The 14,035-nt window shown below is 52.6% G+C and overlaps 1 protein-coding gene across 3 annotated transcripts; it reads right to left on the bottom strand.

Annotated features, from left to right (window-relative positions):
• Positions 1-617: 617 nt before the first annotated feature.
• IFT46 (intraflagellar transport 46) lies at positions 618-12,286 on the bottom strand. Of its 3 annotated transcripts, none has more exons than XM_078869924.1 (12): positions 12,167-12,286; positions 10,946-11,036; positions 9,364-9,428; positions 8,251-8,333; positions 7,786-7,860; positions 7,013-7,106; positions 6,399-6,527; positions 5,979-6,097; positions 5,802-5,868; positions 5,124-5,184; positions 4,464-4,568; positions 618-1,172 (listed from the first exon to the last, which is right to left on the bottom strand). In XM_078869924.1, exons 1-12 carry the CDS (start codon positions 12,236-12,238, stop codon positions 1,153-1,155), a joined length of 981 nt encoding a protein of 326 aa, XP_078726050.1. In that variant the 5' UTR covers positions 12,239-12,286; the 3' UTR covers positions 618-1,152. The 3 variants fall into 3 exon arrangements, with proteins under 3 accessions (XP_078726050.1, XP_078726048.1, XP_078726049.1); XM_078869922.1 differs by having other exon boundaries at positions 4,483-4,568; XM_078869923.1 differs by having other exon boundaries at positions 4,483-4,568; positions 8,251-8,330.
• Positions 12,287-14,035: the final 1,749 nt, after the last annotated feature.

The raw sequence follows: 14,035 nt of genomic DNA, 5'->3' as shown, positions 1-14,035 counted from the left end.
TCTCTGTAGGTCTGTGAGTCTGTAGGTCTCTGAGTCTGTGGGTCTCTGTGAGCGTGGCTCCGTGCATCGAGTCGTGGTCAAACCTCTGCGCGTAGGACCGCGCGCACGCTGTTGATTTCACCATCACGGCGATTCTTATCACAGTCCCACAGCTGCTGCCAAACTCGCTCAGAGCGAGACTCGCTCGGGGAAATGAAAGTTCCTCTTCGGACCCGACGACGCCAGCTCAGCAAATTTCTCATCGTTGGCGTCACCCCGTTCGTTTCTGGGTCCTCTGCACATCAGCTCTCCGATGTGTTGTTTCGGGATTTGTGACCTCGTGTCGTTCGGCACAACGTCCAACGTTTCGCCACAACGTCCAACGTTTCGCTCCACGTGGCAGGGACCTGCTTCAGGAAGTGAATCCAAGCTCTCAGCAGCGTGGAGCGAAACGTCGGATGTCGTGCACGGCACAGAGTAAACCCACAATCACATTGATGAGCTGTGTAGCACAACCGCGACACCCACGAAAGGGGTGGGTGGCCAACACCACGCCCGGTCGCCTTTGTCTCCCACACATACTTTTACCACGCAGCCTATCTCACTATTTCCTTCTATGGCCCATTGAGATGACGAGACATTTTTACTTCTGTTTATTTCATGAAAATAAAAGACAACAACAACAACAGTGCAGAGTGACACGAGAACGGTAGACGACGAAGGGGCGCAGGTGGGGAACGCAGAGAACACACGCACCTGCCAGGCGCGTGTGTGGCCATGCTGCTGGTGTGATGTGCCGCTGCCGTGGTGTGTTTGGTGTGCTGCTCGTATGGGGTCCTCATGGTACAATGTAGCGTGCTGCTAGTGCCATATGAGTGGTGTGTGGGGTGCATGATGCGATGCTGGTGTTGGATGCTGCAGGTATGATGCAAATGTGCCACCGGTATGATATGCGTGGTGTGAATGGTATAACACAGGTGTGGTGTACCGTACTGCTGGTGTGGTTTTTATGGTGTGTGGGGTGGTGCTGGTATGATGCCGTGTGCTGGTGGTGTAATGTGAGTGGTGTGTGTGTGGGAAAGTGGTGGGGAGCCTTCTCAGTCCACAGTCAGGGTCTCGGCCTCCGGCTCACTCGCCTGGGGGGCACTGCCAGCCTCACCCACGCCCCCCTTCTCAGCCAGCCACTTGAAGTGCTGCAACACAATCAATGACTCAGACAGGGACACACAGACTTACACAGAGATCCACAGACTTGCATAGGTGCTCGCTAACAGAACTTGCCCCATTGGCCTATGCAGGCTACATGGGAGATCTTTGTGCTTGTGTGAGGCCGCATAACACATATGGCAGCAGTCCATGCAATTGTAGTGGGTTCAAAACAGAGAGGAAACTTATCCGAGGCAACACGGGTTTATTTTAACAATTAACAGTTAACACAGAGGGTCACGGCCCCTCACACCCGATACACGATGGAGAGTGTGCCCCCCAGTCTAATATGCCTCTTACTGGCTAATCTGAAAGTCCTCCCCGAGTGAAGCTGGAATATTCACTGGTAATAAGCTTGAGACGACCCTTGCCAGGGGCACGGCTCTGTCCTTGTGGCTCTTCAGTCTTCACGAGGCTTCTTGTCTTCAGCTGGACGACGACTCCCCGGACCGTCCAAAGGTCCGTCTTTTATACAGAGCCGTGGCTCGCTCCGCCCCGGCCACACCTTCCTTCTCGAACCTTCGAGAAGGATCCGGGGATGATGTCATCCTCCAGCCCCCCTCCTGGGGTCTGGGGTCTGCCCCTCTTACACGCTGCTCCACAGGGTCACCGTTGGACCCTATGGCGCATCGACTCTCAGCACTGGGCTCAGCCCCTCTGTTGCCCCCTATTGCCCCCTATTGACATGAGGCCGCCATTGCCGGCTACCGCATGAGAAGGGCGCATCCTGGCCCAATAAACACCGTGACACAATGATGGAACACAATGCAGTTGTGACGATGGTTGAGTGTGGTTGTATCGAGCGGTTAGTGTGGTTGTATCGAGCGTTTGAGTGTGTATTGAGTGGTTGAGTGTGTATTCTTGGATCGTTCGGTAAAGTCACGTAGAAGGGAAACAATAAAATAATAAAAAAATAAAACAATACAATTCTCACGACGTTTTCACACCTGATGATGATTGCTTGTGTTGCAGTCGAAACGTCGTGATAATTTTATTGTTTTATATTTTTATTATTTTATTGTTTCCCTTCTACGTGACTTTACAGAAAGAACCAAGAATATGAATTCCTGCAGTCACGAAAGCTTCAAATCAACATTTATGGTTGAGTGTGGTTGTGTCACGTGGTTGAGTGTGGTTGTACCACGTGGTTGAGTGTGGTTGTCACGTGGTTGAGTGTGGTTGTGTCACGTGGTTGAGTGTGGTTGTATCACGTTATTGAGTGTGCTTGTATTGAGTGGTTGAGTGTGATTGTATTGAGTGGTTGAGTGTGGTTGTATTGAGTGGTTGAGTCTGATTGTATTGAGTGGTTGAGTGTGATTGTATTGAGTGGTTGAGTGTGGTTGTATTGAGTGGTTGAGTGTGGTTGTATTGAGTGGTTGAGTCTGATTGTATTGAGTGGTTGAGTGTGATTGTATTGAGTGGTTGAGTGTGGTTGTATTGAGTGGTTGAGTGTGATTGTATTGAGTGGTTGAGTGTGATTGTATTGAGTGGTTGAGTGTGGTTGTATTGAGCTGTTGAGTGTGGTTGTATTGAGTGGTTGAGTGTGGTTGTATTGAGCTGTTGAGTCTGATTGTATTGAGTGGTTGAGTGTGGTTGTATTGAGTGGTTGAGTGTGATTGTATTGAGTGGTTGAGTGTGGTTGTATTGAGTGGTTGAGTGTGGTTGTATTGAGTGGTTGAGTCTGATTGTATTGAGTGGTTGAGTGTGATTGTATTGAGTGGTTGAGTGTGGTTGTATTGAGCTGTTGAGTGTGGTTGTATTGAGCTGTTGAGTCTGATTGTATTGAGTGGTTGAGTGTGGTTGTATTGAGCTGTTGAGTGTGGTTGTATTGAGCTGTTGAGTGTGGTTGTATTGAGTGGTTGAGTGTGGTTGTATTGAGCTGTTGAGTCTGATTGTATTGAGTGGTTGAGTGTGGTTGTATTGAGTGGTTGAGTGTGGTTGTATTGAGCGGTTGAGTGTGGTTGTATTGAGCGGTTGAGTGTGATTGTATTGAGTGGTTGAGTGTGATTGTATTGAGTGGTTGAGTGTGATTGTATTGAGTGGTTGAGTGTGATTGTATTGAGTGGTTGAGTGTGGTTGTATTGAGCTGTTGAGTGTGGTTGTATTGAGTGGTTGAGTGTGGTTGTATTGAGTGGTTGAGTGTGGTTGTATTGAGCTGTTGAATGTGGTTGTATTGAGTGGTTGAGTGTGGTTGTATCGAGCTGTTGAGTGTGGTTGTATTGAGCTGTTGAGTGTGGTTGTATCGAGCTGTTGAGTGTGGTTGTATCGAGCTGTTGAGTGTGGTTGTATCGAGCTGTTGAGTGTGGTTGTATTGAGTGGTTGAGTGTGGTTGTATCGAGCTGTTGAGTGTGGTTGTATCGAGCTGTTGAGTGTGGTTGTATCGAGCTGTTGAGTGTGGTTGTATCGAGCTGTTGAGTGTGGTTGTATCGAGCTGTTGAGTGTGGTTGTATCGAGCTGTTGAGTGTGGTTGTATCGAGCTGTTGAGTGTGATTGTATTGAGTGGTTGAGTGTGGTTGTATCGAGCTGTTGAGTCTGATTGTATTGAGCTGTTGAGTGTGGTTGTATCGAGCTGTTGAGTGTGGTTGTATCGAGCTGTTGAGTGTGGTTGTATCGAGCTGTTGAGTGTGGTTGTATCGAGCTGTTGAGTGTGGTTGTATCGAGCTGTTGAGTGTGATTGTATCGAGTGGTTGAGTGTGGTTGTATCGAGCTGTTGAGTCTGATTGTATTGAGCTGTTGAGTGTGGTTGTATCGAGCTGTTGAGTGTGGTTGTATCGAGCTGTTGAGTGTGGTTGTATCGAGCTGTTGAGTGTGGTTGTATTGAGTGGTTGAGTGTGGTTGTATCGAGCTGTTGAGTGTGGTTGTATTGAGCGGTTGAGTGTGGTTGTATCGAGCTGTTGAGTGTGATTGTATTGAGTGGTTGAGTGTGGTTGTATTGAGTGGTTGAGTGTGGTTGTATTGAGTGGTTGAGTGTGGTTGTATCGAGCTGTTGAGTGTGGTTGTACCGAGCTGTTGAGTGTGGTTGTATCGAGCTGTTGAGTGTGGTTGTATCGAGCTGTTGAGTGTGGTTGTATTGAGTGGTTGAGTGTGGTTGTATCGAGCTGTTGAGTGTGGTTGTACCGAGCTGTTGAGTGTGGTTGTATCGAGCTGTTGAGTGTGGTTGTATCGAGCTGTTGAGTGTGGTTGTATTGAGTGGTTGAGTGTGGTTGTATCGAGCTGTTGAGTGTGGTTGTACCGAGCTGTTGAGTGTGGTTGTATCGAGCTGTTGAGTGTGGTTGTACCGAGCGGTCGTCGCCCCACCTGCGAGTTCTTGAACTCGGAGTAGAGTGTGAAGAGCACGTGCAGCGCTTGCACGCGACTCTTGTACACCGGTACGTCCAAGATGGCTGCCCCAAACATAGCCACAGCACGATCACCACCACCACCAAAGACAAAAGTCCACCTTACAGCCTCCACAGACTGTCGGGGCAAGTGCTGGTGCTATGCCCAACCACCTTTGTCTCCCCAAGTGCTCATTTACGCATCGCACCAGGTATTCACTCATGGCAGAGTTTACCTAGGACAGGCCCAGGACCGGTTCAAATATTTATCACCAATGTCGGCCATAAGCAAGGAATAGAACTTGGGTCGCTGGGTCTGTAGTGCAATGCACTAACCAACACACCACTACTCCTCACCAAACAACAACTTTTACTTCTACGGTCCTAAATCATGTGACCAAACAACTCAAAGCCCCGCACAGTGGGAAGAGAACGATGTGGGGAAAGGGAGAAGCAGGGCCTGTCAAATATATGCGTTTTAACTCGTGATTTGAAGGCAGAAGGGAGGGGGGACTGGAATATGGGTGAATGCAAATCTAAATATTGAGGACGAGTGGGAGGGAGGAGGGGAGGTGGCGAGGGAGGAGGGGAGGGGGCAGGGGAGGGCGCCAGGGCACTCACCGCAGACCAGGTCCACGTACTGGGGCAGGTCACAGCTGACATCAGCCGAGGGGAGGCTGACCTGCACACGCGTCACCAGAATCATCATCGGCCAAACGTCAACACATCCCTCCCTCCCTCGAGAGTTGAAGGCATCATTCCCATGGTTGCTTATCTACATCCGTCTACATGCAGTGCTTTTGTCAATCACATCGAGTAATCCGGCAACCTTATTTACACAATCCTGATTCAATAATGAGACCAAGAAGGTTGGAACCGGTCCACGGTTTCCGTGCATATACAAATGCTGCTTGATGTTATTGATTTGGCAAGCCAATAGACTGATGAGACTAAAAAGTTATATTTATTTTATTTACACGCAGACAGAAGGGAGGCCGCGGGCCAGCTTCCCAACCCCTGCCTCCTCGTGGCCCTTGAACTTACGGTCAGCTCTCTAGGAAGGATACCCGACACTCGACGACGCTTTCCTCCAGACATAAACAAACGACACAACCAGAAACGACGGACGCATGTTCCTGCGAGAGCACGTGCCAAAGTGCGGCACGTAAACGTAAATGTGCTACGTGTGTGTATGCTCAGCGTGTGTGTTGTGTGTGTGATCAGTGAATGCGCTCCGTGTGTGTGCTCAGTGTGTGAAAAGGTGAAGATGAGGAATGTGGGGGTCGTGGTGCCACTCACTTTGGAGAGAAGCTCCTCAAACTCCGGGGGCCACTCCTGCATAAGGCTCTCGATGTCAGGCATCGGCCTGTACGCTCACACACACACGCACGGGGGCACTTCCGTCATAAGCATGCGAGGCGACTGCTGAGTGGGTGGGTGGGTGGCTGGGTGGGTGGCTGGGTAGTTGTGCCGCACTTGGTGTAGTGCACGTTGGGTGGAGGCTTGGCTCGGTGGAGCTCGGAGATGCTCTCCACCCATGCCTCCAACGTGCGCGGGTTCCTCTCTGCCTCCTCCACACTCCGCACCTTCACATGCTGCACGTGCAAGCCCCACCGCCAGACAACCACACCACCACCACACCGCGTAAATATACACACCACGTCAATACACATGCCATGATTCACAACAACTGTGTGTCTATATCTGTGTCTCTTTGTCTGTGTGTTTGTGCATCTCTTTTGTGTGACTGTGTCTGACAGCATAACTGTGCATGTCTCTGTGTGATGGACTGTGTGTGTTTACAGCCTGAAAACGCTCCAAGGGAGAAATTTGTTTTTGCGTGCGAGCGCACGCGAGTGCGTTGTTATGAGCGCGTGCGCAAGTGTGCGTACGTACGGGAGTGGCGTGTTGCTTGGAGTTCTCCGTGAGCCACAGCGTGAGCACGGTGGGGTCGGACTGACGCGCGCACGGCTCGTCGAGACCCGTGAGACCCAGCGTGTCTGGCTTGCCATCTGGAGGAGGCACCTACACACACAGAACCCCCAGATAGCTGTTAACAGGCAGTCGAGGCAAGTGGCCAACAACAACTCCGGCCACCATCGACTCCCCAATGCTAATGCCTACTGCACCAGGTACTCATTTAAAGGCCACATGGACTTCAGGGAGGCTCAGGACTGGATCAGATATTTATCGCCAAAATTGGCCGTGAGCGGTATCGAACTCGGCTCACTGGGTTCGTAGTGCAGCGCGCTAACCGCTGCACTACTATTCCCGGGAGACGCACACGTAGACAGACACACAGACACATAAGACAGATACACACCACACATACATACATACAGACACACAGACAGACACCAAAACCCCTTCCATTACTATGACCACTCCCACCAATACCACCAACTCCAATCACCACCACTACTACTCCCACTACCACCACAACCCACCGAGCTCCCTCACGACCAGTGCGCCCCGCCGTGTGACGGGGATGGGAGAGGAGAGAAAAGCACCTTGAGGAAGGCGTCGATGTCGCCCACGGCCGGGATGAAGTCTGGGATGAACGGCTTCAGTTTCATGTCCAGCTCGATCGTCTGGGGGGTGTACCTGCATGCACGCAGCGCGCACGCACCCCCCACACGCAGCATGCATTACAGGGGGCACAGCGCACATGCGTGCGCACGCATTGCAAGGGGGCATAGTGGCCATTGGGACAATAAACTCATGGTAATACTTTATTATTATAAATGCAACGCTTTCGTACATTTTATGCGATTGTGGCCATGCAACCCAAACTATGGACCGTAAAGTAACCCACTGTAGCCTATACAAACGTTGTTATTTATTTTGTTAATATTGTTTTTTATCACTATTTGTGGCTGCACCTCTGACGCATTCTGTTCTGTTGCTGTCAGTTCCTGCTTATGGATTACTATGACATCCTTGCTCTTGTTCTGTGTTGATGCACCACGAATCTTCCTTGAAAACTAGTTGGGTAACTAACTGTCTGCATGGGACTTTCTGCGTAATAAGCATTAATCGATTGACCACTGTTGACTTCCCCACACAAAGTGGCACTCAATTTATCAATCCCAGAGGGATGATGGGCCGAGTCAACCCCAAAAAGGGATTGGAACTCGCAACATTCCAATTGCAAAGCTCAACCCTGATCAGCCTCTAAGATCTGAGACGATCATGTCAATTCAGAGTGATAAGATCGCAGACTGAGCGAACCTGAGAAGGGAGAGCCAAGCCCGTGGCCTGGGTGAGCGTCGAGTGAGCTCACCTGGTGATGTACTGGAACAGCTCCTTCACTTCCGCAGACACGGCCAGGTGCTCGTAATCCGCAGGGTCGTACGCGCTGCACGCACACGCATAAACGTGAATGCACATGGAATGCGTACCCAACGCGGGTGTGTGCGTGTATGTATGCGGGTTTTCGGGAGTGGCGGCACAATGATTAGCGTGCTGCGCTACAACCCTGGCAACCCGAGTTCGGTTCCCGCTCACAGCCAACACCAGTGACGATTATCTGAACTGGTCCTGGGCCTCGCCTAGGTCGACTCAGCTTCAAATAAGTATCTGGTGCAATATGTAAACATCAGCACTGGGGAGATAACGGCGGCCGGGCGAAGTACTGTTCACCCACCCCCTCGTGTGCCGTGCCGGCCTTCATCGGTGCTTGCCGACAGCACTTGCCCGAGCAGTCTGTGATGAATATATATCTTTGTCTTGTGTGTGTATGTGGTACCCTTCGGGAGGGGCTCCGTGCATTCTGTCTTCTTCAGATTCGGACTCCTCCGACTCCTCATCAGAGTCCTCCTCATGGCTCTTCTTCACAGGCACGGAGGCACACGTCAGCAGGCCAAGGGGCCACCATTAGTCTCGCGCCGCTGGGGTGCAGTGCCCACTAACTCCGCGGACACGACGACGATGGTAGTGATGAGATATACCAGCCGTAAGACATTACTACAGGCACAGGACTGGTTCAGATATCTCTCATCGCCAATGCCAGCTGTGGCTGTAAATTGAATTCAGGTCACCGGATTCATAGAGAGGCGTGCTAACCTCCACCGCTGTACCCAAACTAACGTTATCATGCCAATTACTATCCAGTCGGGTGGCTCAGCAGTAGAGCTAGCAACTCACAATCAGAAGGTTACGAGTTTAAATCCTGGTTAGGGGTTGACTCAGTCAATAATCCTTCTGGGGTCGATAAAACAGGTACTACGTTGTAGTGAAGTCAACAGTGGTTGTCATATGGATAGACTCGCCCCCACCATAGTAATGTGGAACAGTCATCACTGGCTCAGGGCTGTCAACAGGAGATGACAACCAATGCCTCAATGCTCATATGAGCAGGAAATCACTTTGCAGAGTACTATAAGAAGTAAAGTCACGTAGGTAAAAAAATAAAAATCACGACGTTTCGGGCGCAACACAAGCGTCCTTCTTCAGGTGGGGACAACTTAGCGAAAGCGCGACAGCTTAAGCTAAGTTGTCCCCACCTGAAGAAGGACGCTTGTGTTGCGCCCGAAACGTCGTGATTTATTTTATTTTTTTACCTAGTGGAACTTTACCGAAAAAACCAAAGAGTAAGAATCCTTGCAGTCACGAAAACTTAAAATCTAGAATTATAAGAAGTAACTATGGAAATTAACATTCTAACAGATAAAAGGCTGCTTGGAACAATGAGCAGCATCCCTGCCATAGACTGCAGGAGCAGGCGAGGTGTGGAGAGGAGAGTGAGTGCTGGCCGCCCTGAACTTGCCAACTGCCCTCTCTTCTTCGCCATTCACTGCCCCGTGTGCTGCCCCACCCTCTTCTCCATGTGCTGCCCCGTTCTCCGTCTGGGGCCGCTCACCTGGGCGTCGTCGTCATCGCTGGCCTCCGACATCTTGGAGCGCCGTTCTGCACTTGGTTCTCGGGCTGGGGTCACACGGGAGTCACACGGGGTCATGCGATCGAGGATAATAATGTGCATTTATAATAATACAACAATGATCTCTACTTGTACGCCGCACAGCATCGGTAACTCTCGGAGAGCGATAACGACGACTCGGAGGTGGGAGGAGGAACCGCAGGCGAGCGGGAAGGCAGCAGCAGCCAGGCGGTGAGCCGGCACCAAATTCCGCTCAAAGCTCTGCGGTCCTCGATAAAGGAATTATCGGTCAAGTAATGAGTATTCATACACACGTGGGAGGAAACCAGAGCACCCGGAGAAACCTCACGCATGCCAGGGGGCGACACTCTATGCTATACAGAAAGGACAGATGATATTAGTCCACATGTTTCTGTACTATCTCCTCCTGGTGAGCCAGGGTATGGCACCTCGATCTCCAAGGGAAGGGAGTTTCGCAGCATTTGTGTGATCCACGAACCCTCGCTGCCTCCGCTGTGCTGGATTACAAGCCGTGTGCATCGCCACCACTGCCTCAGTATATCAAAGGACCTTACAACACATCTCATCTCAACCCTTGCAAGGGCCTGCTGTAGTCCAGATAAGGGGACCTCCTGGTGGCAGCTGTCCCTGTGCAGAAAAGGTGAATGCAACACCGGGCTGAAAATGGGCATTAGTCTGCCAGTAGGGGGGGGGCGATGTTGCCCCCACTTCCCCCCTAGAGTTTAAGCTACAAAGTATAGCTTTAATGTAAAATCAAAGTGTCCCTCTAAATAAAACATTCAACAAATGATTCATATTAAATATGCCTTAGTTCACTGCGCACTGGATCTGAGTAGAATGCCACTGTGCTACAAGTTCAATATTGTAAAGTGTTATCAGCATTGTGTGAGTATCATTACATTACTGGTGGACAGATGGTGTTACAGCACCGCTGGGCAGATACGAAGGCGAGTGTGAGTGGCGACGTAGCGTTACATACTGCCCCACTGACATACATTTCTGCAGCCAAGTGAGATGTTTAAGCCAGCCCAACCTATCCCTTACCCTTTCCTTAACCCTACCCAACCCCATCTCCTAAACCTATCCTTAACGTAACCCTATCCCTAGTGTTATCCTTAGCCTAACACTTTACTCGAACCCTATCCTGAAGCTAACCTGTCCCCAACCCCTACACTTAACCCAACATCATCCACTAGCCCAGGGGTCGACAACCTCCGTCTCTTTAAGGGCTGTTTCGTGACCGTTACTTATTAAGGACCACCGCCTCGCATTCGTGTGCATTGGGGCTCTTGAAATAATGAGTTCTTGTTACCGAATTCGATTGCAATCCCTGCACTAGCCCCACACTATCCCAAACCCCAACTCAACCTTATCCCTAAACATATTCCGAACGCAACCCTATCTCTACACCCCGTTGTCCTACGCAGTTACGCGACACCCATCAACGAACACGCCCAGTAGTCTGTCCCTTGAGCCCCAGGACCGAAGAACTGTGACTGGTGGTCGCGGTGTGTCTCAGATCGGCGGGAGCAGCGACGGTCACCTGTGGTCTGTCGCGGCGTCGGCGTCTCCACCTCCTCTGTGTCCGTCACGTCCAGGCTCTCGTCGTACGGCTGGTCGCTCACCAGCTTGGTCTGCGACGACGACGCCGGACCACGCCGTCAACCACGCGCCACCATCGCCCCACCCCGCGCTGCCCGATCCCACACCACACGCTCTTGCCACAATGATGCCCCAGCGGACCGCGCTGTTGATCCCCCGTCCCGGTTTAGCCGCGCCGCACGATGCCACGACCCACAACCTCACCACCACCCCGCCACAGTGCCGTCTATTCGACTGTGCCGACGAAGCCGCGGCGACAGGGCGGGTGGTGACAACGCGCAGTCATTGCCGGCAGTGCGGAGAAGACTCAAGCCAACAGCGGATAGGGCAAGGTTCACGGTGATGAATGAACAGGAGCAGACATCAATGTTGCGTCCATCGCGTAACGGCAACCACAGTGGCTGTCCCTTGCCGTGCCCCCTGCCGTGAGCCCTGCCCCGACACACTGGGGCCGTGCCCCTTGTGCCCTCCTGCCCTGCCCCGTACACTGGAGCCGTGCCCCCTGTGCCCTCCTGCCCTGCCCCGTACACTGGAGCCGTGTCCCCTGTGCCCTCCTGCCCTGCCCCGACACACTGGAGCCGTGCCCCCTGTGCCCTCCTGCCCTGCCCCGACACACTGGGGTCATGCCCCCTGTGCTGGAGCCCTGCCCCGACACACTGGGGCCGTACCCCTGTGCCCTCCTGCCCTGCCCCGTACACTTCAGCGTTGCCCCGTTCACCGAGTTGGGGAGCGGTGGCGCAGTGAGTAGCGCACCGCGCTCCGAACCCGGCGAGCCGAGTTCCATTCCGCTCACGACGGAGAGCAGTGGACACGAATATTTTAACCGGTCACGGGTCTCCCTTAGGTCAACTCAACCTTAAAAATGAGTTCCAGGTGCAGTGTGTGTCAACATCAGCACTGGGGAGACAGCGGCGGGCGGGCCACCCACCCCCTCGTGTCGGCCTTCGTAGGTGCTGCTACTCGCTAACAGCACTTGCCCCAACAGTCTGTTCAGGCTACACGGGGGACCTTTGTCTTGTGTACACTGGAACCTTGTGCCCTGCTGCCTTTGCTCCAGCTCTGACGTTGGCCGCCTCCCTCTACCGTGGCCGCGGCGCTGCCCCCTTTAATGAAGGGGAGCCCTGCTTGGCCGTGCCCCGTGCCCCGTGCCTCGCCCCGTCACCTGCTGGTGCTGCCCTCCTGCTGCTCCTCGTCCTCCTGCTTCGTTGCTGCCCGGGGGCGCCGACGCCGCCATGCGCTGCCCTGGGCCTGACCCCCCACGCCGTGACCCTGCGCCGCGATTGGCCTGCGCGCGTCACGTGGTGCCCACCAACGCGCCTTGCCCCGCCCCGCGAGACGCGCCCGTTGCCGTGGCGACAGCTGCTGCGTGTTTCCGTGGCAACGAAACAGCGTCCAGAACAGGACGATGATAACGTTTATTTATTTATTTATTCTGGAGAAATCCGATGAGCTATGAAGCTCTTTTTCTCACAGATGTCCAATAGGGGCTGGTCAGAACGTTACAACAACAAACAATACAGGAGTGCAAAGTATAGGAAATGTAAACAAATCACTTTTTTTTTTAAATATACACATATAAAACTAAACAATATTTGTATTACCAGGCAAAGCCTAACCTATTTTTTACCTATTTTCAGAAGAAACCTGGTCACAAGTGATAGCTGGGGAGGGTGGGGCTGGGTGGGGAGGGGAGGGGAGGGTGGGGAGGGGAGGGTGGGGAGGGGAAGGACTGGGGGAAGGGTGGGGCTGGGTGGGGAGGGGAGGGTGGTGAGGGTGGGGCTGGGTGGGGGGTGGTAGGGGTGGGCTGGGTGGGGAGGGGCTGGTCACCCCGTGGTGCCCTTATGAAACTCAACGTTTAACCTACTCACGCCGGCTTGTGCCCGCCCTCACAGTCGGGCATATTTGCGGAATACACCACGCCGCCGTTGACCCTGGCCATTGACCGAGCAACCCAACGTCCCTACCAGCTCCCTCCGCAGGAATGTGTTCTGTTGATGTGGAGGGACGAATGTGGACAGGGAGGATGCGAATTGTCCACACGGACCCAGCGAAGATACCAATGTTGGATCAACGTTCCACGTTTACTCGGGAAGACGACTGGTGGCCTTCATCCAGCAGTGGATTGATCATGGCTGATGATGACACGGTTGCAGATACAGTGTAGGCTGCTCATGTTCAGTATTATTAAAGCAGTCTCCATTCCTGTTTAGAATTATCCCTCAATCTAACAAAATAATAAACATTGGGCAATGCTGCTAATTGAACGGCCTCAACAAATAGGACATTCTCTTAGTAGCAACACCCACGAATAACTCAGTAGACAGCGTGAGCCCAACGTTGGCCAGCTCCACGCCCGACCGTCTTTGTCTCCCGAGTGGCGATGTTGACACACCGCACCAAATACTCATTTGAGGCTGAGTCGACCTAGGGGAGGCCCTGGACCGATTTAGATCACGGCCACTGGTGTTGGCCGTGATCGGGAGTGGAACTTGGGTAGGGCGGGTTCATAGTGCAGCGCGCTAACCGCTCCACCACCGCTCCCCACCCACACATGTACAAACATCACACTGTCACCCTCACACACCTCTATAAACACTTGCCAGCGACGTCTAAACCTTGCCATTGATTTAGCTCCAAAACAACTGTACCCCCTCATCGCCATCATCACCGGCCATGACCTATCCATCGCTGGATGAAGGCCTTCCCAAAGTCATGGCCATCTCTCACGGCCCCCTGGCAATGCTGCTGCTGCTTCACTTGCCTGTCGCTCCGTCGTTAGTCTCGACCACCGGCCCTCATCGCTTCTCGGCATGACCCAGTGAACACGGAACGTTGGGTCAACGTTGCGTGTTTACTGGGGTCGCGCCCTGCCCAAGCTCACTGCCTTTCCTTGAGGGTCAAATCCGCACAAGTCGACCTGTGCGTGACCCCTTCCTCCACGTGCTGCTCTTCCTCTCGGCGTCATTCCAAGCGTACACCTCCCCACGCTTGTCTGCGCACGTTTAACACCGTGTTCCATTTTATTATTTGT

The sequence above is a fragment of the Lampetra fluviatilis genome, chromosome 29 (assembly GCF_964198595.1).
Source record: "Lampetra fluviatilis chromosome 29, kcLamFluv1.1, whole genome shotgun sequence".
NCBI lineage: Eukaryota > Metazoa > Chordata > Hyperoartia > Petromyzontiformes > Petromyzontidae > Lampetra > Lampetra fluviatilis.
The sequence above is the reverse complement of the archived record's forward strand: the minus strand, read 5'-3'. Positions and strand labels throughout refer to the sequence as shown.

Excerpts from the sequence above, each read along its gene's own strand:
- IFT46 (XM_078869922.1), bottom strand. The coding sequence starts at position 12,238 with ATGGCGGCGTCGGCGCCCCCGGGCAGCAACGAAGCAGGAGGACGAGGA. Across the intron at positions 6,528-7,012 it reads ACATCGACGCCTTCCTCAAG|GTGCCTCCTCCAGATGGCAA; the intron begins GTGCTTTTCTCT and ends CTGTGTGTGTAG. Across the intron at positions 5,185-5,801 it reads TTGAGGAGCTTCTCTCCAAA|GTCAGCCTCCCCTCGGCTGA; the intron begins GTGAGTGGCACC and ends ACGCGTGTGCAG.